At 39.3% G+C, this 25,910-nt stretch overlaps 1 protein-coding gene across 1 annotated transcript in view; it reads right to left on the bottom strand.

Annotated features, from left to right (window-relative positions):
* Positions 1-25,910, bottom strand: part of ERC2 (ELKS/RAB6-interacting/CAST family member 2) — a 1,300,133-nt gene that overhangs the window by 1,034,503 nt on the left and 239,720 nt on the right. The window contains exon 4 of the mRNA XM_053720736.1: positions 1,809-1,964. Coding sequence (XP_053576711.1) covers positions 1,809-1,964 — 156 coding nt within the window. The remainder of the gene's footprint in view (positions 1-1,808; positions 1,965-25,910) is intronic.

The raw sequence follows: 25,910 nt of genomic DNA, 5'->3' as shown, positions 1-25,910 counted from the left end.
GCGCCAGTCCCTAAGTACTCCTAAAAGGCTGGATTTTCATGATATCTTAAATGGACATGAATGATACCCAAATATTTAAGCACTTGAAAGTGAAGCTGTACAAAGCTGACTAGAAAATATAACATGAACTTCTCTATGTAAATAAGTAAGATATTTTACCTCAAAATTTCTTAAGTATTTATATCCCAATGTAAAGAGACTTTAAGCAGCCAATCAGAATGCTAGTCCCAGGACTTGCAAGAGAGTGTGCATCTGGCATGTGCTGGCACAGTCATGTTATTTTCCTATTCAGTTTAGGGAAGTCTACAATGAAATCTCACAAGATCTCGCTGAAATCTCATGAGATCACATCAAAGCACAGCATGACCTCAGCACTGCTAATGCCAGACATCCCAACCTGCAAAAACTAATTTCAGGGAGGTGACTTCACCCGCTCCTGCGCCGCCATCCCCCCCTCCCAGTTATATATTGGACACCTTGAAAACCTAAATAAGATAGAGACTTTAAATAAAGTAGCTTCCCACTAAAGTCACATTAAAAAATAAAAGTAGCTTTATTGCACTACCACATAAAATAAACCTATTTTCCAGTGATCGTACGCTTGTTGAATGCTTAAATATTTTAGAATACAAAGTTTAATTACTTGCAGGAAATAAGGTAGTATTTGTGGTTTTTTTATTAAAATCAGTGGGGCCTTTTTGGTTACTGATGCATGCTTTGAGGGTTCTATAACGTCCCAGCAACTAAAGGCATTTCTTAAAGATTTCGGCCACATTGGATTATGGTACTTGGAGTTTCAGGGAGATTGCATTCCATTTGCTGCCATCAGGGAGCCGCTATTACAATCAGGGAGACTCCCTGAACTTCCGGGAGAGTTGGGATGTCTGTGATGCTGAATAGCAAATTTTTTTTTTCTGTTGTTTTTTTTTTATAACTTGCAGCTGGACAGTAGCTAAATTATAACTGTTCAAAGAGCACTTACTCTTGTGAGATGAAGACATTTTGAGGTCAAATATCTTGCTTATTTACATAGAGATGTTCAGGTGATTTAGCATATGGTATTATGTCTCTTTAACTAGGGGAAAGGTGAAATAATCAGATGATCAGTAACTATGGTTACTAACCTGCTCTAACTGATTGGCTGATTATTTCCCTTTGTGCTCTAGTTAAGATATCATGGAAATCTGGCCTGTTATGGGTATTGGAGGACTGGAGTTGAACTGCAGAGTTAAACATTGTGGCATGCATAGCTGATACTGCTCCTATGAGCATATCTAGGTATGCTCTTTCGCTAAGGATATCAAGAAAACAAAGCAAATTTGATAATAGAAGTAAAATAGAAAGTTTTGAAAAATGAGATGCTCTATCTGAATCATTCAAGTTTAGGGGCATATCTATCAACCCCCGTATGGAGCTTGAAGCCCTGTGTTTCTGGCGAGCCTTCAGACTCACCAGAAACACAAGTTATGGAGCAGCGGTCTTTAGACCGCTGCTCCATGACCTGTCCGCGTACAGACACCCCCCTTCTAGTGACGATTGGCCGCGAATCTGCAGGGGGCGGCGTTGCACCAGCAGCTCACAAGAGCTGCTGGTGCAATGCTGAATATGGAGAGCGTATTGCTCTCCACATTCAGCGAGGTATGTCGGACCTGATCCGCACTTCCGGATCAGGTCCGACAGACTTTTGTTAAACAGGCCTCTTAATATTGACTTTACTGTCCTTTCAATAAACCATGATCTCATATTTGCCAGTCTAGTTCTTAAGGTAAGGGTAAATGCAACCAGGCGGAGCACGTAGACCTCAATACCTTGCTTTTCATGAACTTCGAATGACTTTTGTAAACCTCCATTTGTTTGATTTCTTCTTCACGGTCCTCTGTATTTAGAACGCCATTCGTTTTTATCATCTGTATCTCATCTTCTAAGTCTCTTAAATTTCTTTCAAGCGAAGCTATTTTTGTGTCCTGCATAGAAAATAGATTGAGGTTAATATAAAAAAAAAAAATAACGACAGACAATTTTATTTAAAAGAACATAAAGGTTCCTATAGAACAGAAAATGGCTTTTATAATGTTATATTGAAGAAAAAGTAACAATCTCACTCTTACAAAAAGTCCAGTTTGTTAAAAAGCACAGAAGGCACCGCTATCCACAGCTCTTTCACCACGCTATTGGGCAGTACTTTTAGTTTGGTTCTGGATTGGCTGCTTTTCTGCTTCCTACTAATGCTCATTGGCTGACGGGTACAAATGCTTACTGTAAAAACTGTGTGAAATAGACACTGTACAATATACCAATGGATGTCCTTAAAGGGATGTTCTAGCCACAACATCCGTGCATTTCAATTTTCAATAGAAGCATTTTTCCAATATACTTTCATTAGCCAAAAATCTTCTAATAAAAAACTATCACTGTTTTCAGTGAGAGCTTTTACAGTGCATGTGCACGTGAAGCATATCTAGATATGTTTAAAGCACTAGCATTATAAACAGTGTGTCTGCTCCAATTGTAGACTGTGCCCTTGTATTATGTTGATGATGATTTAGTTTACATGATAGAAGCCACTGACGGCTTTTTAGGCAGATAGCTGTTTAAAATGCAGGTATATGTTGCATATTTAGAAAGTTATATGTCCTATTCAACACCCTTGTCACAATTTAAACAGCACACCATCTCCGCCCACCTTTGTGACATTTGTATGAATGACATAATTTAACACTGATTATAGTCACTTTGTTTTTTCTTAGAACTTTTCACTATACCAATCGGCCAATGAGCATTAGTAATCAGCATTAGCAGGAAGTACAAAACTGATCCTACTGTATTAATTTAAATTCACATCATACTTCCAGGGTAATAAAAATCCACAATGTTTAAATGTTGTTTTTGTGTAGATGATAGCATTTTTGAGGTACAAACAGAGTAACACTGGACATTTTGTAAAGGGTAATTACATAGTTTTACTTGAAAAAACTTATCTTTAAAGATACACTGAACCCACATTTTTTTCTTTTGTGATTCAGATAGAGCATGCAAATTTAATCAACTTTCTAATTTACTCCTATTATCAATTTTTCTTTATTCTCTTGCTTTCTTTATTTGAAAAATAAGGCATCTAACATATTTCTTTGGTTCAGGACCATGGAAAGCACTTGTTTATTGGTGGGTGAATTTATCCACCAATCAGCAAGAACAACACAGTGTGTTCACCAAAAATGGTCCGGCATCTAAACTTACATTCTTGCATTTCAAATAAAGTTACCAAGAGAATGAAGAGAATGTGATAATAGGAGTAAATTAGAAAGTTGCTTAAAATTGCATGCTCTATCTGAATCACAAAAGAAAAAATTTGGGTTCAGTGTCCCTTTAATGATAATTTTTTGTTGTATAGGTTTTTATGTTCCTTTACATTTGCTACATAGTAAGTAGAGAAGTGATTCTCAAACATTGTATCTTGACCCCAAGGGGGATATACAACCCTAAATTGAAGGTTATTGTTATTATTATTATTAATAATAATAATAATAGTAATTACAAAAAATTAAATATTTTACCATAAAATACAAACTTTAAAAAAATATTTGAGAGGCAAACAATGTTTTATTGTGCCTTTATATTTATAAGATAACACATTACATTATATTAACCCAGTCATATTAAAATAAATTATGATTGAGAATCATTGAAGTGTCAGTTATTGCACAGGAATAAATATTTTTGTTGTTAAAAATATTAGTACAGCAAGAAATAGTGATAATTAGAATACTTGAGAATCGGTTACAAAATGCATGCACTGTTTTCTCATTAACTGCACACAAAATATTATAGAGTAGAATACAACAAATTTAAAGCATTCAAGGCATTTTAAATCAGTTCAGCTTCCATTTTAGGGCAAACAAATACATAATAAATAAAATAAAATGTGTATAGATAGTTATCTATTAAAATGATATGCAAAGAAATGAGAGCAAGATATAGAAAACAGAAAAGGGTTCTGAAAAGCACCGCATAACACACTCTAAAGTTCTAAACAAAATGCACAGATAATTTATCTTATATAAATCTGCTCATTAATGCTGATACAAAAAACAAAACTGGTCTAATTTATTTCTAAAAGCAAAATTGGCACACACAAAAAAAATATATATAAATCCCATTTGCAGACTAGGAAAATGATCTCTGACCTGGAATGTTAATTTCAACACTACAATCGTATAATACACACCTGTGAAAAGCAGTATTTATTATGGAATGCAAATATGTGAGCCATGACTGCAGTAATTTAGCATTGCAGTTACAAAACAAGATCATATTCTGTATGATATGTTGAAATTATTGTATATACATTTTAAAGTTAAATGTGCAAAAATATAAAGTTGAGTATTTTAATAAAATACTTTTTTAAGGTACAGATTCTGTAACATGTATAACTTGCGTACAATGAACTATTATCCACGTTTTTTCTTATATATCTAAATTTGTCAAGACCCCTCCCCTTATATCAACTGTTCATCTTGACATCCATCAGCCATGTTGTTACGGTGTCTATGGTTGCCAGCTATAGTGCAAGTTATAAATAAAAAAGAATCTGCACCTTGGATTGTACTTTAGAAATGGACAAAGGGGCCGATTTATTATTGAAGCAAAAGGGGGGATCCGGTACACAGTCAAAAACTCCAGTTAGTGCAGAAAAAAAGCCTTATAGCAACAATTGGAACCTGTTTACCCGGAGTGCCATTGCAGATGGCTGATCAGGCCAAGAGACAAGACAAAAAGTACAAAAAATAGCAGGCACTGCTCAGCTAGTGAAAATAAAAAATGCACATTTTATAAGTACACATAAAAATGGAGAGCTCCCAGACAGGGGACAACACAAAAGGACTGTCTTACGCGTTTCACGCCCCCTAGTGGCGCTGAATCATAGACTGCAGGTGCAGTGATGAGGCCACCTATTTATGCAAAGAGCAGCAACAGGTTAACCCCCAACTGACCACACAAAAAATGTAAAATCATACTTAATGCAAAGTGTAAAATAAAAAAGTAACAATGCTTATACAATATATACAATATAATAACAGTGATATGCAAAATAGCTATTTTGCATATCACTGTTATTATATTGTATAAGCAATGTTGCTTTTTTATTTTCCACTTTGCAATAAGTATGTTTTTTTTGTGGTCAGTTGGGGGTTAACCTATTGCTGCTCTTTGCATAAATAGGTGGCCTCATCACTGCACCTGCAGTCTATGATTAAGCGCCACTAGGGGGCGTGAAACGCGTAAGCCAGTCCTTTTGTGTTGTCCCCTGTCTGGGAGCTCTCCATTTTTATGTGTACTAATAAAATGTGTATTTTTTTATTTTCACTAGCTGAGCAGTGCCTGCTATTTTTTGTATTTTTATTTTTTGTACTTTTTGCCGATTTATTATTGCCTGGCGGACATGATACCCTGCAGCGTATCATGTCTGCCAGACATTGAAGAATATTCAGCATTGCACAAGCAATTTTGGTGAACTGCTTGTGCAATGCTGCCCCCTGCAGATTCATGGCCAATCGGTCGCTAGCAGGGGGTGTCAATCAGCCCGATCATATAGGATCGGGCGGATTGCAGACCGGAGCCTCGGACACAGTGGATACAGTTAAGGACCAGCCGTCTTAAAGGGACACTGAACCCAAACCGCTGCTTCATAACTGCTGCTTCCGGCGAGCCTGAAGACTCGCGCGGAAACAGGGGGAGATGGCCAGATTCGGGGCTTGTTAAATTGGCCCCAAAGACTGAAAGAGAAAACCGTTAGGAGTTAAAAAAGTTAGGTTGTAAATCTGCATGCCACAAGACATATAATTGTTATTAGTACATAGTTTGCACATACCAACAAATTAAATAATTTAAAGCTTATCAAAAATGCCAGAGTGCGCATCACATCAAAAAGTTAATTATACGGAAAAAATTGATTTTAAAAATTGATGAAGCCTACATACAATGTGAGCAGTGGCGCAGAGTGAACAGTTGTGAACTGTATCCTAAAACAACAACTCTTTAGTCCAATAAACCACAATATTCATTGTCTATCATTCTCACATTACCCAAAGAGAAAAAAAAATGTTTCATGTAGTACTTCTAGATTCAAATAAATTATGTTTTTTAAATAATATATTTTACTTGTGGTCACAAATTATGCTATGTGCAAGACTAAAAAAGTGGCATTAAATTACCACGTTTCTATGATTTATTTGAAATGTTATTAAAAAATGTCCAAGATTTTATATTTCTACTAATTTATGAATAACAATAAAAGGATACAAAATAATTACTATCAGAGAAATATATACAGGTGTTATATTACAGTAGTTCTATGACATTTAAATAGCAAGATACATCAATAACATGCTGCAACTAAGAGTATAAAATTATATCAGCTTGTTACTTTACAGAAGAGGAGTACTACTGGTAGTAACATATGGTTTTATATTTTCTTTTCAATGTTTTTTATTTATTTTTGCAAACACGTTAAAAAATAAAATATTATAAATGCATGATTCAATATATGGGAAATAACACAGGATATCAAACAAAAGCATTTCTGATTAGAGATATGAAATAGAATTCCACTAGAAACTAGAGGCAAATGCAAGACAAAATTACTGCAATTTTATTTGTATTTGCATTAAAAAAATATTATCAGTGAAGTGTGTTTCCTATCACATTCACACTACCCTGTAAGATGAGTCATGTCAGACAACCTTATTCCTTTTTATGAGAGGAAGATCGCCATTCATTGAGATGTCTAGGTTCATCCCCTTTTTCGAGAAATGAGCAATGGCTGCCCATTCAAGGGCCAGCATGATGATTGAACTGGCAAATTTTAGAGAACAAGTCAGAATCTTGGAACATCCAAAGATATCACAGACCACAACAAACAGTGTCTCACTTAACAAGGACAGAGGGTAAAAAAATACAACAAAAGGTATCCCAAAAATGTTGTCTTTCCAGTAATAGCCATCTTAACAAGCAAGGACCTTACAACATGCAACAAAAAGAATAAAGAAGAGGCACATAATTCAGAGGGCCAAAGAGGCAGTTCTTCAACTCAATTAAAAATGGAAGTCATCTTAGTATAGAATATTTACATTTAAAGATCCATCCATTTTAGATGTCCAAAACAATTATAACTTCCTGTAAGGATTTAGTTTACAAGTCTCAGTAAATAATGTTACATTTAATGGAAAGTTGTGAGCACTCTCCTCTCCTTGAGCTCTTTATCTTCACTGGTTCTACAATGGGATAGTGGCCTTTTGTGGAAATAAGACATTTCCATAATTTTTAACTAAAGATGTCTTTATCATAGAAATTAAAACTTAATTTCTGCAGTAAATGTTAAAACATGATATGGTTATATTTTTGTTTATTTTTAATAATAATATTTTTTTTATATGTAGGCTTTCAATATAAACAGTCTACATCACACCTTTTAAAGGGTTGTCTACTGAGCTATTTTAAGACTTATTGCAGTTAGACTTTAAGATCTACTGTTCCAGCCAAATGCAATCTTAGAGGTGAGCAACATCTCACAAGTTTTTCATGGAACCTTAAACTCCATCGTCATTAAAATCATATCCTCTTCTTCATCCAAATAAAAAGAGCTATGTTTAGTTTTTTATTAAAGCTCAAGTATTGGTCTCCAAGTACTAGGAAATAGAAGCCTTTAAATGAGTACAGAAATGAGAATTATCCGGTACTTAGGGGCTGGAATGTTCTTCAGACGATTAGGAAAGTTCTCCTCAGTGAAAGGCAAAAGATGGCTAAAAAAAGACTGCACTATGGGGGACCATTCTCCCAAAGGGCAAGCTACTATTTTCAGCATTTCTCTTTCCTAGTATTGGATGCACATGACACTAGAGATCTTTTTCTTCCTAAGGGTGATGAAAGCAATGAGAAGTGGACCCCTGGCTTTCTGTGCTTATAGGACTATAGCTGCACTTGTACTAAGGATGTCCATATAGGCTAAAAGGTCCAGCAGAACAAACATTTCATTGAATATGTGTCTAATATTATGAGACTGGACTGTCCTTCTCCTCTGAAAGGCACAAATGCACTAAAAGAGGTCACACCTACGGCTGCCACATCGGGCAAGCTAATAAACTCTGTCCACCCCAGTTGACAGCTTTTCTTTCTTCGTATGATTTGTCTTATGTTTCAGGAATCCTACTGTCCAAAACTAATTACTGTAAGTGTCTCACTCAATTAGGCATTTCTCACATACTGTGCTACAATAGTCAGAACAACACAGCACTATTTACTGTACCTCTATTTAGTTTAAGAAATAGTGCTTACCAATGTGAATGTGCCATACATCAGGGAGCTAGTTTATAACTGACTCATTTCTGCAGTGCACAATATCAAGCTTACTGTGTGAAGATCTATATATTTCTCCTGACTTTTTGTATTTGTAGTTATCTCTAGGATAACTAGCGCAGCAACTCTATGGATTATATTGCAGCCAGCATTTATTTGAGACATCAATTTAAGCTTTTTAGATGCAGACCCAAGATAACAGTTCCACAAAGCAATGCTCAGATACTTTAGGCTTCCACCGATGCTCATTATTATTCTCTTTTAGTTTTTCTTGACCATATGTAAATTAATACAAGGAAACATAGCCGTATTTTTAAAGAACATACACTTAGAAAACATTTAGGAACTAAAATTAAATCAAAGATAAAAGTATGATTGTTTGATGAAGTAGAGAAGTATACATAATATATGAGTAGGCAGCCTTACTTATAAATATAGGGAAATAGTTTAAACATGATATATAGAACACTTCCTAAAACAGAACACATCCAAATAAATGCATTAAATGAAAATTAATTTATATTAAACAAAACAGTGTTTAGTCATTAATAATTAAAGATACACATGATGGTTAACATTTCCATCTAAAAGGGAATGTTTTAAAATGCATTACAATGTTTTATTTTTTTTAAAATGTAATTTCATGTGCTAAATAAACCATTTTTTTTTGCTGTAGGAGGTTTCACTGCTGCTCTTTCGTACGTGTGATAAAAAAAAATTGGAGGAAATGTTCCTTTAATTTGATAAAATAAAGCTGTCAATCAATAATCTATTTAATGCTAATCTACCATCTTTTTAGTGTCTAATAATTTTATAATTATTCTTTATTTGAATTAAATAAAAAAATTTACCTCTTACATACTTTGTTTTTCGATTTTATTCAGTTTGATTTTACTCACTATAGATTTGACTTTCATCATTGCAGTGAATAAAAACCTTTAATGTCATGTTGGGGGTCATAACATTTTGAGAAAGTAATATTACATTTACAAGTAAAGGGCAACTATGAGAATTAAAGTTTATCTTTTCAAAAACAATTTTAAAAATTTGAGTGGAGCTAATTTGAGAATAAAAGTGTTAAAAATGCTCAAAAATATAATTTTTAATGTGTAAACATTTGCTCTTTTTTATTATGATTAAAGCTTTACTAAATGATATTTCATTAAAAAAATAGATATCTGCTTTTAATATGCAGCACTGAATTTAATTTTTTTTATGTCAATGAAATTTTATTGTAAGATCAGAAGCTCCATATTTTGCTTAAAGGATGCAGCATAGCTGTAAAAAGCCGACTAGAAAATATCACCTGAACATCTCTATGGCCGCGTTCGGGCAGCGCTCCAAGCGAACTGGGACTCGCTTGGAGCGTTTTCTGAAAACTTGCAAGAGAGACGCTGGGCGTTTTTTTTAGAGCTCTGCTGACGTAAGTCTCAGCGCTTCCAGCATGCTGGAAAAGCTGGGACTTTTCAGAGCAAGCTCAGACGCTTGGCAACATGGCAGCCTCGACACACGTGTTGCTGTGGAGGCTGCCATGTTTATATAAGCAGTAGAGGAGGGACAGGTGAGGCGGATAAGCCTGACAGCAGCATTTAGTAAAGGGCAAAATGGAGATAGGTTACTTAACCTATCTCCACTTCGCCCTGTACTAAATGCTGCTGTCAGGCTTATCCGGTGTTATGCCGAGAATGGTTTCCCCAGTACATTAAATGTGCCATGTTGATCACAATTATACATTAGCACCGGTGTTATGCCGATAATGATTTCCCCAGTGTTTCTGGTTTCCCCAGTCTCTTGGCAAATATCGGAACTCTGACCCACCTCTATTCAGTGCAGGATAAGCTACAGGGGCTGAGCATAGAGCAGCTGAATGGAGGTGTGTCAGAGTTCCGATGTTTGTCAAGAGACTGGGGAAATCATTCTCTGCGTAACAACAGTGTTGAGTAACAGCTACAAGGGAGCTTAGTAAAATCGTTTGCATGCGCAGTCCATTATTGTGCAACAGATCCCTTTGCGCATGCAAACGTTTTTTCTAAGCTCCCTTGCTTGTGACATCACCTAGCGCCACATCATCGCTGGGAGTGAAGCGCCTCCACTAGCTCCTGAGCGCTGCCCAAATGCGGCCTATGTAAAAAAGAAAGATATTTTACCTCAATTGCAAAGGACTTTCAGCAGCAAATCAGTATGTCTGTCCCGGGACAGGCAAGGGAGGGAGCTTCGTGCACACTCATGTTATTTTCCTATTCAGTTTAAGGAAGTTTACTATGAAATCTCATGAGAGTTAAGTAAAATCTCATGAGATCACAGTAAAAGAGTTCATGACCTCAGCACTGTTGATGCTGATTGGCTGCTGTTCATTTCTTAATTTCTTCTTTTTTTTTCCATTTTTTTACCTGCAGCTGGACAGCAGCTGAGTATAACTTTTTACACAGAACTTACTCTGCTGAGCTGAGGAGATTGTGAGGTAAAATATCTTCCTTTTTTACATAGAGATGCTCAGGTGATATTTTCCTTTCAGCTTTTTACAGTTATACTGCATTTGTTTCAAGTGATTTAGCATATGAGTATTATGTCCCTTTAACTTCTTTGCAAAACTTTTCCCAACATCAAACAATCAAAACTACAAAGCATTGATATGAAACAAAAACATTGAGCTCTAAAATACCCAGTGAAATTGCACAGTATTGCTCTAATCTTTGCTTTCACGAACAGCAGATAAGGCATGGATTTTATTTGTATTATCTGGAGATTTGGTATTATATAATTAATAATGCATTATTTTATATATATTTTTTTTCAACTTTACTGCTTTTTTTCTGTTCTTTTGTTTGCATCATTGCCACTATTGTGGTCCATGTATTTTTTAATTACATTCTGAGTTTTTGCAGACTTTTTTCTCTGTTCCCCTGATTTCCCAACTTTAAGATCTCAATGTATTTCCCTATGCCAATTACCATATATATTTAGGCTTCTTTCTGCTTTAATATAATAATTTTCTTGGCTCTCCTTTTCTAACAGGCATTTCTCCAACATAGGTGTGTCCGGTCCACGGCGTCATCCTTACTTGTGGGATATTCTCTTCCCCAACAGGAAATGGCAAAGAGCCCAGCAAAGCTGGTCACATGATCCCTCCTAGGCTCCGCCTACCCCAGTCATTCTCTTTGCCGTTGTACAGGCAACATCTCCACGGAGATGGCTTAGAGTTTTTTAGTGTTTAACTGTAGTTTTTATTATTCAATCAAGAGTTTGTTATTTTGAAATAGTGCTGGTATGTACTATTTACTCAGAAACAGAAAAGAGATGAAGATTTCTGTTTGTATGAGGAAAATGATTTTAGCAACCGTCACTAAAATCCATGGCTGTTCCACACAGGACTGTTGAGAGCAATTAACTTCAGTTGGGGGAACAGTGAGCAGTCTCTTGCTGCTTGAGGTATGACACATTCTAACAAGACGATGTAATGCTGGAAGCTGTCATTTTCCCTATGGGATCCGGTAAGCCATGTTTATTACGATCGTAAATAAGGGCTTCACAAGGGCTTATTAAGACTGTAGACTTTTTCTGGGCTAAATCGATTCATTATTAACACATATTTAGCCTTGAGGAATCATTTTATTTGGGTATTTTGATATAATAATATCGGCAGGCACTGTTTTAGACACCTTATTCTTTAGGGGCTTTCCCAAAGCATAGGCAGAGCCTCATTTTCGCGCCGGTGTTGCGCACTTGTTTTTGAGAGGCATGGCATGCAGTTGCATGTGAGAGGAGCTCTGATACTTAGAAAAGACTTTCTGAAGGCGTCATTTGGTATCGTATTCCCCTTTGGGCTTGGTTGGGTCTCAGCAAAGCAGATACCAGGGACTGTAAAGGGGTTAAAGTTCAAAACGGCTCCGGTTCCGTTATTTTAAGGGTTAAAGCTTCCAAATTTGGTGTGCAATACTTTTAAGGCTTTAAGACACTGTGGTGAAAATTTGGTGAATTTTGAACAATTCCTTCATGTTTTTTCGCAATTGCAGTAATAAAGTGTGTTCAGTTTAAAATTTAAAGTGACAGTAACGGTTTTATTTTAAAACGTTTTTTGTACTTTGTTATCAAGTTTATGCCTGTTTAACATGTCTGAACTACCAGATAGACTGTGTTCTGAATGTGGGGAAGCCAGAATTCCTATTCATTTAAATAAATGTTATTTATGTGACAATGACAATGATGCCCAAGATGATTCCTCAAGTGAGGGGAGTAAGCATGGTACTGCATCATTCCCTCCTTCGTCTACACGAGTCTTGCCCACTCAGGAGGCCCCTAGTACATCTAGCGCGCCAATACTCCTTACTATGCAACAATTAACGGCTGTAATGGATAATTCTGTCAAAAACATTTTAGCCAAAATGAACACTTATCAGCGTAAGCGCGACTGCTCTGTTTTAGATACTGAAGAGCATGACGACGCTGATAATAATGTTTCTGAAGGGCCCCTAACCCAGTCTGATGGGGCCAGGGAGGTTTTGTCTGAGGGAGAAATTACTGATTCAGGGAACATTTCTCAACATGCTGAACCTGATGTGATTACATTTAAATTTAAGTTGGAACATCTCCGCATTCTGTTTAAGGAGGTATTATCCACTCTGGATGATTGTGACAAGTTGGTCATCCCAGAGAAACTATGTAAAATGGACAAGTTCCTAGAGGTGCCGGGGCTCCCAGAAGCTTTTCCTATACCCAAGCGGGTGGCGGACATTGTTAATAAAGAATGGGAAAGGCCCGGTATTCCTTTCGTCCCTCCCCCCATATTTAAAAAATTGTTTCCTATGGTCGACCCCAGAAAGGACTTATGGCAGACAGTCCCCAAGGTCGAGGGAGCGGTTTCCACTTTAAACAAACGCACCACTATACCCATAGAGGATAGTTGTGCTTTCAAAGATCCTATGGATAAAAAATTAGAAGGTTTGCTTAAAAAGATGTTTGTTCAGCAGGGTTACCTTCTACAACCAATTTCATGCGTTGTCCCTGTCGCTACAGCCGCATGTTTCTGGTTCGATGAGCTGATAAAGGCGGTCGATAGTGATTCTCCTCCTTATGAGGAGATTATGGACAGAATCAATGCTCTCAAATTGGCTAATTCTTTTACCCTAGACGCCACTTTGCAATTGGCTAGGTTAGCGGCTAAGAATTCTGGGTTTGCTATTGTGGCGCGCAGAGCGCTTTGGTTGAAATCTTGGTCGGCTGATGCGTCTTCCAAGAACAAGCTACTTAACATTCCTTTCAAGGGGAAAACGCTGTTTGGCCCTGACTTGAAAGAGATTATCTCTGATATCACTGGGGGTAAGGGCCATGCCCTTCCTCAGGATCGGCCTTTCAAGGCAAAAAATAAACCTAATTTTCGTCCCTTTCGTAGAAACGGACCAGCCCAAAGTGCTACGTCCTCTAAGCAAGAGGGTAATACTTCTCAAGCCAAGCCAGCTTGGAGACCAATGCAAGGCTGGAACAAGGGAAAGCAGGCCAAGAAACCTGCCACTGCTACCAAGACAGCATGAAATGTTGGCCCCCGATCCGGGACCGGATCTGGTGGGGGGCAGACTCTCTCTCTTCGCTCAGGCTTGGGTAAGAGATGTTCTGGATCCTTGGGCGCTAGAAATAGTCTCCCAAGGTTATCTTCTGGAATTCAAGGGGCTTCCCCCAAGGGGGAGGTTCCACAGGTCTCAGTTGTCTTCAGACCACATAAAAAGACAGGCATTCTTACATTGTGTAGAAGACCTGTTAAAAATGGGAGTGATTCATCCTGTTCCATTAAGAGAACAAGGGATGGGGTTCTACTCCAATCTGTTCATAGTTCCCAAAAAAGAGGGAACGTTCAGACCAATCTTAGATCTCAAGATCTTAAACAAGTTTCTCTAGGTTCCATCGTTCAAGATGGAAACCATTCGAACTATTCTTCCTTCCATCCAGGAAGGTCAATTCATGACCACGGTTTACCAGTTCGTGGCGCTTCCTTTCGGATTAGCCACTGCTCCAAGGATTTTCACAAAGGTACTAGGGTCCCTTCTAGCTGTGCTAAGACCAAGGGGCATTGCTGTAGTACCTTATTTGGACGACATTCTGATTCAAGCGTCGTCCCTTCCTCAAGCAAAGGCTCACACGGACATAGTCCTGGCCTTTCTCAGATCTCACGGATGGAAAGTGAACGTGGAAAAGAGTTCTCTATCTCCGTCAACAAGGGTTCCCTTCTTGGGAACAATAATAGACTCCTTAGAAATGAGGATATTTCTGACAGAGGCCAGAAAAACAAAGCTTCTAGACTCTTGTCGGATACTTAATTCCGTTCCTCTTCCTTCCATAGCTCAGTGCATGGAAGTGATCGGGTTGATGGTAGCGGCAATGGACATAGTTCCTTTTGCGCGCATTCATCTAAGACCATTACAACTGTGCATGCTCAGTCAGTGGAATGGGGATTATACAGACTTGTCTCCGAAGATACAAGTAAATCAGAGGACCAGAGACTCACTCCGTTGGTGGCTGTCCCTGGACAACCTGTCACAAGGGATGACATTCCGCAGACCAGAGTGGGTCATTGTCACGACCGACGCCAGTCTGATGGGCTGGGGCGCGGTCTGGGGATCCCTGAAAGCTCAGGGTCTTTGGTCTCGGGAAGAATCTCTTCTACCGATAAATATTCTGGAACTGAGAGCGATATTCAATGCTCTCAAGGCTTGGCCTCAGCTAGCGAGGGCCAAGTTCATACGGTTTCAATCAGACAACATGACAACTGTTGCGTACATAAACCATCAGGGGGGAACAAGGAGTTCCCTAGCGATGGAAGAAGTGACCAAAATCATTCTATGGGCGGAGTCTCACTCCTGCCACCTGTCCGCTATCCACATCCCAGGAGTGGAAAATTGGGAAGCGGATTTTCTGAGTCGTCAGACATTGCATCCGGGGGAGTGGGAACTCCATCCGGAAATCTTTGCCCAAGTCACTCAGCTGTGGGGCATTCCAGACATGGATCTGATGGCCTCTCGTCAGAACTTCAAAGTTCCTTGCTACGGGTCCAGATCCAGGGATCCCAAGGCGGCTCTAGTGGATGCACTAGTAGCACCTTGGACCTTCAAACTAGCTTATGTGTTCCCGCCGTTTCCTCTCATCCCCAGGCTGGTAGCCAGGATCAATCAGGAGAGGGCGTCGGTGATCTTGATAGCTCCTGCGTGGCCACGCAGGACTTGGTATGCAGATCTGGTGAATATGTCATCGGCTCCACCTTGGAAGCTACCTTTGAGACGAGACCTTCTTGTTCTGGGTCCGTTCGAACATCCGAACCTGGTTTCACTCCAGCTGACTGCTTGGAGATTGAACGCTTGATCTTATCGAAGCGAGGGTTCTCAGATTCTGTTATCGATACTCTTGTTCAGGCCAGAAAGCCTGTAACTAGAAAGATTTACCACAAAATTTGGAAAAAATATATCTGTTGGTGTGAATCTAAAGGATTCCCTTGGGACAAGGTTAAGATTCCTAAGATTCTATCCTTCCTTCAAGAAGGATTGGAAAAAGGATTATCTGCAAGTTCCCTGAAGGGACAGATTTCTGCCTTGTCTGTGTTACTTCACAAAAAGCTGGCAGCTGTGCCAGATGTTCAAGCCTTTGTTCAGGCTCTGGTTAGAATTAAGCCTGTTTACAAACCTTTGACTCCTCCTTGGAGTCTCAATTTAGTTCTTTCAGTTCTTCAGGGGGTTCCGTTTGAACCCTTACATTCCGTTGATATTAAGTTATTATCTTGGAAAGTTTTGTTTTTAGTTGCAATTTCTTCTGCTAGAAGAGTTTCAGAATTATCTGCTCTGCAGTGTTCTCCTCCTTATCTGGTGTTCCACGCAGATAAGGTGGTTTTACGTACTAAACCTGGTTTTCTTCCAAAAGTTGTTTCTAACAAAAACATTAACCAGGAGATTATCGTACCTTCTCTGTGTCCGAAACCAGTTTCAAAGAAGGAACGTTTGTTGCACAATTTGGATGTTGTTCGCGCTCTAAAATTCTATTTAGAAGCTACAAAGGATTTTAGACAAACATCTTCCTTGTTTGTTGTTTATTCCGGTAAAAGGAGAGGTCAAAAAGCAACTTCTACCTCTCTCTCTTTTTGGATTAAAAGCATCATCAGATTGGCTTACGAGACTGCCGGACGGCAGCCTCCCGAAAGAATCACAGCTCATTCCACTAGGGCTGTGGCTTCCACATGGGCCTTCAAGAACGAGGCTTCTGTTGATCAGATATGTAGGGCAGCGACTTGGTCTTCACTGCACACTTTTACCAAATTTTACAAGTTTGATACTTTTGCTTCTTCTGAGGCTATTTTTGGGAGAAAGGTTTTGCAAACCGTGGTGCCTTCCATTTAGGTGACCTGATTTGCTCCCTCCCTTCATCCGTGTCCTAAAGCTTTGGTATTGGTTCCCACAAGTAAGGATGACGCCGTGGACCGGACACACCTATGTTGGAGAAAACAGAATTTATGTTTACCTGATAAATTACTTTCTCCAACGGTGTGTCCGGTCCACGGCCCGCCCTGGTTTTTTTAATCAGGTCTGATAATTTATTTTCTTTAACTACAGTCACCACGGTACCATATGGTTTCTCCTATGCAAATATTCCTCCTTAACGTCGGTCGAATGACTGGGGTAGGCGGAGCCTAGGAGGGATCATGTGACCAGCTTTGCTGGGCTCTTTGCCATTTCCTGTTGGGGAAGAGAATATCCCACAAGTAAGGATGACGCCGTGGACCGGACACACCGTTGGAGAAAGTAATTTATCAGGTAAACATAAATTCTGTTTTCAGAGATTAAAAATCCACTATTCGTGTCAGAAACCTCCCCACTCACAAATTATACCTTTGTTATCAGATGTAAAACTAAGTTCATTGCTAACTTTTCGACCTTCAGGCTTGGAATGGTTGAGCCATTTGTGCTTTCAGATCAGATTTCATCCTAGAATTAGATGTAAGTCTGGTGTTTTAGGAAGTTACCTGTGGTCAGGTAACCCATTGACCCATTAATCATCCATAATATTCTTCTCCCCTCATTTTTATGTCTCCTATCAGGTTTTTTAGTCAGTTATCACAAGATGGTAATCCAGAATCAACTTCTAATAATATCAGACCCTTCAGGCAAGTTATCACAAGACTGTCACCCAGAATGATCTTCTGCTAATATTATCAGACCCTTCAGGAAATTATCACAAAATGGTTATCCAGAATCATCTTCTGCTAATAATATCAGACACTTCTGGAAATTATCACAAGATGATAAATGCCTGACTAATAGCATAATATGGAGTTATATTTCAGCTTTGAACTCAAAGACTAGCATAACCTTCCTCATTCAAGATCTGAAGTGATGGTTTGAATTTTCCTTCTGACTTGTTTACTCGGGGAAAGTAATACCAAACCATTAATTTCTTGGATAAACAACTTCTGCTGATAAACATTTAAAATAATGTAGCCACGTGGGTCACAATCTTCTAGCAAAGCTGTTAAAGCAAAGCTGTTAAGTGTCACTTCCCTTACCCATAACCCCCAGTCATTCGGCCAAAGGGAAATGGAAAAAGAAAATAACACAAAGGTGTAGAGGTGTCTGAGGTTTAGTAAAAATTACTGTCTAATCTAAAGGGAGGGGTCGTGGACTCTCCATGTCCAAAAAGAAAGAAATTTATCAGGTTTTATTGGAATGACGTCCAATGACGTCATTCCAATAACTAGTGGGAACCAAAACCCAAGCTAGAGGACACGGAATGAACACGGAGGGAGAACAATATAGGTAGGCAGAAGGCACCACAGCTTGAAGAACCTTTCTTCCAAAAGAAGCCTCAGCAGAGGTAAAAGTATCACATTTGTAAAATTTGGAAAAAGTATGCAGAGGGACCATGTTGCCGCCTTGCAAAGCTGTTCCACAGAAGCTTCATTTTTGAAAGCCCAAGAAGAGGAGACAGTGGAATTAACCGTAATTCTCTCAGGAGGCTGCTGTCCAGCAGTCTCATAAGCAAAATGAATAATACTTCTCAACCGGAGAGACAGAGAAGTAGAAGTGGCCTTCTGACCCTTACGCTTTCCTGAGAAACAAACAAATAGGGCAGAAGACTTGCGAAAATCCTTAGTAGCCTGTAGGTAGAATTTAAGAGCACACACAACATCCAAGTTATGCAACAGATGTTCCTTTTGAGAAGGATTAGGACAGAGAGAAGAAACAACAATTTCCTGATTAATATTTCTATCCGAAACCACCTTAGGGAGAAACCCTAATTTAGTACGAAGGACCACATTAGCCGCATGAAAAATAAGGTAAGGCAAATCCCACTGCAGAGCCAAGAGTTCATAAACTCTGCAAGCAGAAAAAATAGCAACAAGAAATACAATTTTACAAGATAACAACTTAATATCTATAGAATGCATTGGCTCAAACGGAAGAACTAGGTTAAGGCTCCAAAGAGGAGCAATAGGTTTAAACACAGGCCTGATTCTGACCAGGGTCTGACAAAAGGATTGAACATCTGGCACATCTGCCAGACGCTTATGTAAAAGAATAGATAATGCAGAAATCTGACCTTTTTAGAGAACTGACTGACAACCCTTTCTCCAGACCTTCCTGGAGAAAAGACAAAATTCTAGGAATGCTGACCCTACTCCAAGAGAAGCCCTTCGATTCACACCAATATAGGTATTTGCGCCATACCTTATGATAAATTTTACGAGTAACAGGCTTGTGAGTCTGAAGGATGCTATCAATAACTGACTCAGAAAGACCACGCTTAGCCAGAACTAAGCATTCAATCTCCATGCAGTCAGCTTTAGAGAAACAAGATTTGGATGGAGGAACGGACCCTGAGTTAGAAGGTCCTTCCTCAGAGGTAACCTCCAAGGAGGAAGAGATGACATCTCCACTAGGTCTGCAAACCAGATCCTGTGAGGCCATGCAGGAGCTATTAGAATTATATGCATTCTCTCCTGTTTGATAGGAGCAATGACTCGTGGACGGAGCACAAACGGAGGAAACAGATATGCTAGACTGAAATCCCAAAAAATTGCCAGAGCTATCAGGGCAGCCTGAGGATCTCCTGACCTTTAACCGTACCTTGGAAGCTTGGCATTCTGACAAGACGACATCAGGTCTAACTCTGGCACCCCCCACTTGAGGGTAAACCTGGAGAACACCTCCGGATGGAGAGCCCACTCCCCGGGATGAAAGGTCTGTCTGTTTAGAAAATCTGCCTCCCAGTTGTCCACTCCTGGAATGTGGATGGCACAATTGTGAGCTTCCGCCCACTGAATAATCCGAGCCACCGCCTTCATGGCCAAGGAACTCAGTGTTCCTCCCTTTGTGGTTGATGTAAGCCAATGAGGGGATGTTGTCTGACTGGAATCTGATAAACTGGGATAAAGACAATTAAGGCCCAGCCATCAGGGCATTGAAGATCTCTCTCAACTCCAAGATGTTTATGGGGAGAGAAGACTCCCGAGCCCATAGACCCTGAGCCTTTAATGAATCCCAGACTGCTCACCAGCCTAGCAGGCTGCCATCCGTGGTCTCAATCACTCAGGAGGGTCTCCGAAAGCATATGCCCTGAGACAGATGATCCTGAAAAATCCACCACGAGAGAGTCTCTTGTCAACTGGTCCAGATCTATCCTCTGAGACAGATCGAATGGTCTCTGTTCCATTGTCAGAGCATGCATAATTGCAGAGCTCTCAAATGAAATTGAGCAAATGGAATGATGTCCATAGAAGCGACCATCAGACCAATTACCTCCATGCATTGAGCCACTGATGGACCAACAGTAGACTGGAGAGAGAGCCAAGAGGAAAGAAGTTTGAATTTTTTTACCTCCGTCAGAAAAATCTTCATAGATAGGGAATATATGATGGTCCCTAAGAAACACACCCTTGTAGCTGGAACAAGGGAACTCTTCTCCAAATTCAGTTTCCATCCGTGGGAACATAGAAAAGACAACAAGATCTCTGTATGAGAATTTGCTAGACGAAAAGATGGCACCTGAACCAATATGTCGTCCAGGTAATGCGCCAATTCCCTGAGACCTGACAACTGCCAAGAGAGGCCCCAGAACTTTTGTGAAAATTCTGGGAGCTGTGGCAAGGCCAAACGGAAGAGCAACAAATTGAAAGTGCTTGTGTAGAAAAGCAAATCTTAGGAACTGGTGATGATCCCTGTGGATGGGAACATGAAGAAACGCGTCCTTCAGGTCTATGGTCGTCATGAACTGACCCTCCTGGACCAAAGGAAGAATGGAACAAATGAGAAATTTGTTGAGACTTTTTAGGTTTAAAATGGGTTTAAAAGTTCCCTCTTTTTTTGGAACCACAAACAGATTTAAATAGAATCCTAGACCCTGTTCCCTTACCGGAACTGGAACGATCACTCCCAGGGAGGAAAGGTCCTGAACGCAGCTTAAGAATGCTTCTCTTTTTACCTGATCCACAGATCACTGATCTGCCCCTGGGAGGATGAGTCTTGAATTCTATCTTGTAACCCTGAGATACACAGCCCAAGGGTCTGGGACATCACGTATCCAAGCTTGTCGAAACAAGGAAATTCTGCCCCCCACGGACCAGGGGTAGACCCTTCATGCTGACTTGGTCTGAGATAAAGGCTTCTTTTATTGCTTCTCCTTATTGCAAGTATGATTGAATCTCCAAGAGGACTTGGACTGCTCCGGCTTGGAGGAGGGAGAGGAAGATTTTTGACCTTTGAAGTTACGAAAAGAAAAAAAATTAGAATCTTGACATCCCTTAGGTCTTAGGTCTATTCTTCTTGTCTTGTGGTAGAAAAGACCCCTTTCCATTTGTAATTTCAGAAATTATCTCAGCCAGACCGGGACCAAACATGGTCTTACCCTTATAAGGTAGCGACAGGAGCTTGGACTTGGAGGTAACATCAGCTGACCAAGACTTTAACCACAGAGCCCTGCAGGCTAGAACAGTGAAGCCAGACATCTTGGCCCCCAGTCTAATGACTTGCATGTTAGCATCAGAGATAAAGGAATTGGCCAGTTTGAGAGCCTTAATCCTATCTTGGATCTCCTCTAACCGAGTCTCCTCTAAAATCAATTTGGACAAAGCATCACAACAATAAATGCTGCACTTGTTACTGTGGGAATACAAAATGCAGGTTGCCATTGTAGACCCTGATGAACATACATTTTCTTTAAATAAGCCTCCAGCTTTTTGTCAATAGGATTCTTAAAAGATCAGCTATCCTCTATAGGTTTTGTGGTTCTCTTGGCCAGAGTAGAAATAGCCCCTTCTACCTTAGGCACAGTTCACCATGAGTCCCAAAAGGAGTCAGCAGCAGGGGAAGGAACATCATAGCATTTGTTAAGCTTACTAGATTTTTTAGGGTTGATAGCGACAGAAGAATCTGAGTCGTCCAAAGTAGCCAGCTCCTCCTTTAGAAGTAAACAAAGATGTTCAAGCTTAAATCTGAAGTTTACTTCTTCAGAATCAGACAAAGGATTTATACTGTCAGAATCTGATATTTCACCCTCAGAAGCTACAGAGGTATCCTCCTCATCCAACTTATGGGGTAGGTCAACTGTGGCAGCAGCAGATGGAACAGACACCTTATCAGAAATATGCTTTGATTTCCTCTTGCGCTTCCCCAACATGGGAAAAGCATGGAGATGTGGAGGGTTGCCCTCAGGAGCTAGTTGCGGCAGATGAAGTAATTGCTACGGTGGATGAATCCAATACGCAACATGGAGGTTGTTGCCACGGCGACTCAGCCGGCTCTCGCATTTAGCCCAACAGAGGAACACACAGCTATACAAGCTAAAGCAGGAGTGTCGGCGCTTAACGGAGGAGTGGAACCCAGAGCTGAAGTCACAGCGGCGATATCGAGGTCTGGGATCTTGGATGCGGATTTCGGGCCTCTTACCTACCAAACAGCCAAACAGCTATGGAACTTACACCCGGTACCTAATTCAGACGGCTGTGGAGATTGGTTGCTCCGACATAGGAAGAGCTGGGTAGGCTTTCCTCGTCTATCTAGAATTGGAGTGGCATAGACATAGCTGAATCCTGTATGGACAGTCTTCTTACAATGCTAAAGTTGCTATCCTCACTGTTTCCCCTCTACTCTGCCTGCAGGACTTCGTACACGCTACTTTATAATATTTTCAATGCTTTCAAAAATAACTCCAGAATATGTAGCATCATCTGCTTATAAATGTACTGCTCCACAATGTCTGTTTAAAGTTAGCATTAATTCTGTATGTAATGCCACATATGAGTTTTTACTATAGTTATACTTTTAAGTGTTGTCTTAAAGGTTGTTGGTGTACCTTCCTACCTCATGATTCAAATGTTATGTGAAGATTATAGAGTTAGACACACTAGAGTAACCTGACACTGTGGATGGAAACTATTCCCATAACTCACTGAATAGATTTGTTCTTCTCTAATATTAATCCATGGCCAGGGGAAATCAGTAACTCTTTTGGCGTCAATCTTTTAGATTAGACCACCTTTTAGCTTAAATCTTTTTGGCTCAGAACATCTTTCTAACTTAACTGGCATTAATAGTATTATTCAAGTAGCTCAGGGAGGCTAAGTAGAATTACACACCCACACATATGATGGTTTTGCCTGCGGTTTGGACATAGGGCCCGTTTCTAGATGGCAGATCTTATAATTATGAGCTTGTAGAACAGCCATGCCCCCTATTTTCACTTTCTCTTTGCACTATCACTATAATGCCTGATTCATAGCTATATTTTATATTTTAGTGTTACTCCTATCTCTAAATAGACACGTGTGCCTGGCAGTAAAAGATTTAATCTCTTACCAGACTATATTGAAAGGCAGAGCATTTACATTGCACTCAGCAGTTAAGTTGACATATAGCATTCTCTCGGTCCATTTTACTTAACTGGTTTCTCAGATATATAGATCTAATTATGTCGTATGAGGGACCCTTTTGTTTTTTGTTTATAGTGGCGGTCGCTCTATAATAAACATTGAATTATCTTAAGTTGGTGTCTGCAGCTATATAGTACAACCCTGCTATTACCTCAATATGTACTGTATGCACTACATTATGGTATTAAGGGAGAGCTATTCCGTTACTAGATTCTAAAATGTGTTGGTTATGAGCTTAAAAGTGGTGTATCTACATAAGTAGGCCTGGTAGTCTATATACTTTAGTATTCTCCAGCTCACTATGTATGCATGACGCCTTATAATATAGTTTTAAGCATAGCTATCTCACTATTAACATAAATAGCGTATCATATTTCTTCATATTTTATTTACATAGCTTATTATTACATGTTTAATTCCTTCATGTTAATGTTTTATGTGACAGGGGCAATTTTATTTGCATTCTATTATGTTTTATTGCTCCTAAATTGTAAGATAACTTAGAAAAAATGTGGTTTATCTCTAATGTATTATACATACCTGTGGCATAACAAGTATGTCCTGAGTGGCATAGAAAGAGTTGCTCAACAATAGCTAAATGGGAGGGCTCAATAACTTAGTTACTTATAATAAGTATTGAAAGTTCAGGTACTGCTTTATAGAACCTACTTGATTTATTAATTTGCTCGCCTTTCTCATGTTAATACCCTCCTCCCTCTTTAATGGTCCTCACAGTGTTATTAGTGCAGGCTGGACCTGCACTGCTACCAGTGGTTACAATCTCCTTTACCACACTGTGCGTCAAGGTTATTAGCTTCCTAGACTCTATCATATCAGATAATATTAACCTGACAAGAAATAGTCCTTTTTTTGTGTACCCACTAGCACCCAAAGCGCCCACAAAATCACTATATAGCTAGTTCACTTTTGGTTCCCCTGGTTAGCTAATATGTTCACGTGACTGTATATATGATTATATAGCCCGGTGATACTAGAGCCTTTCTACATAGTATTTACTGCCTACTACATTAATTTACTCATCTTCTCTCCAACTCACAGTGAGCCTCCCAGCCCCTAGGCTACATACTCTTTTTATAACAATTAAACTTATCACCTCCCCCCCTTCTATAATAAACCTCCTATTCTAGGTGGGTTAAATGCGTGGCTTATCTCTCCTATGCCGCACCCTAAATCCTGTGTACCTATCCTTACAACAACACCTATTCCTACAATATTTTGCCAGGCCTGAGAGGGCCTTTCTATGTTTTATTTGGGGTTGAACACTTTAGTCTACTATATAATACTTTCATTAAATATCTTGTTATCTATAGTTCTAAACAGGGGGAAAAAAAGAGGTTCTTCATTTGATGCCCATGTTTGGCCATGTCAATCCAGTATTTACCTGCCTTACCTTATGACAATAGCATCTTTGTGGTCCAAGAGTGGCCGTATAAATCTTATGACAGGTGTAACGCTTGAACAATGTTTAATGTCTGCATTTAATGTGTGATTTACCATTTAACTGTATTGTATACTTGGGCGATTTCTTTTGGTAACCCGCATTGTTACAATCTATTTTCCTTTATAATGTTTATTGACAATTACCAACTGTTTGTTTGAAAAAGAACCTCAATAAAAATATATAATAAAAAAAAAATTAAATATGAGGAGCAAAACTGCATAGGCAAAACAATTTGGGCTTCTTATCATAATAAACATTTGTCAAAAAAAAAAAAAAGACTCCTGTTCAGTGTCCATAGCCGAATAATTTCCCTAATTAAAGGAATGAACACAAATTTAAAAATGACAACCGTCACTTTAAGAACAACAGACTTTAGCTTTAGAATGCCAAAGAAAGCTAAGTAAAAATTATAAATATTGCGCCTCTACACCTCAGACAGTCTGAGGTGCCCTACCTGAACCTTCACCAGATATCTCAACAACTTGCATAAATCGGCAACTTCTTCACCTCACAGGGAAAGCAATCTCATCGGCACTACGCTGCTCCACTCAGAGTCTCCAGCGGAAAAGCCGTCAGTCACATGACCGGCTCAAAAGAAACTGCGCAATAATATTAAAGCGCGCGTTTTCCGGGGTAAATTGACAGTGAAAATTGATCCATTATCACAAATCCTTTCTCCAGACCTTAAACAAGTCGCTTCTGATAAAAGCAACACAATTATGCCATCCTCCTCAGTAAATAAAAAACCTCTTGAGCCCCATAGTTATTATCTCATAAACAGCAAGGGAAGATATTAACCCCTAAGTCTCCACATACCTAAACATGCCTGCACACTGCTCAGAACAAACCCTCCATAAAGGATTTACTGTATATATGTCCAAGAAATCCAATGCAGAGATATGTAGTGCAAGTCTCCAGTACCTAGGAGGCAAAAGCATTTACATGCAAATCCAGCTGTCGGGCAGGAAGACAGTTCACAAGGCGTGAAAGGACACATATTCCTTACAGAGACTTGTAGGAAAAGAAAGAACAGAGTAACCAACTCTGGCTTTCTATAACTAGGGTAGCAATTATGATAGAAAACAAACCAAGGACAACCTCACCACTTTCCAACTGCTTAAATGCCACCACTACTCTTACTCAAGAGATTGACATGGACACAGCTAAACCCCAATCCTTACTTGCAGGGAAAATTACCCA

The sequence above is a fragment of the Bombina bombina genome, chromosome 7, assembly GCF_027579735.1.
Source record: "Bombina bombina isolate aBomBom1 chromosome 7, aBomBom1.pri, whole genome shotgun sequence".
Classification (NCBI taxonomy): Eukaryota; Metazoa; Chordata; class Amphibia; order Anura; family Bombinatoridae; genus Bombina; species Bombina bombina.
The sequence above is the reverse complement of the archived record's forward strand: the minus strand, read 5'-3'. Positions and strand labels throughout refer to the sequence as shown.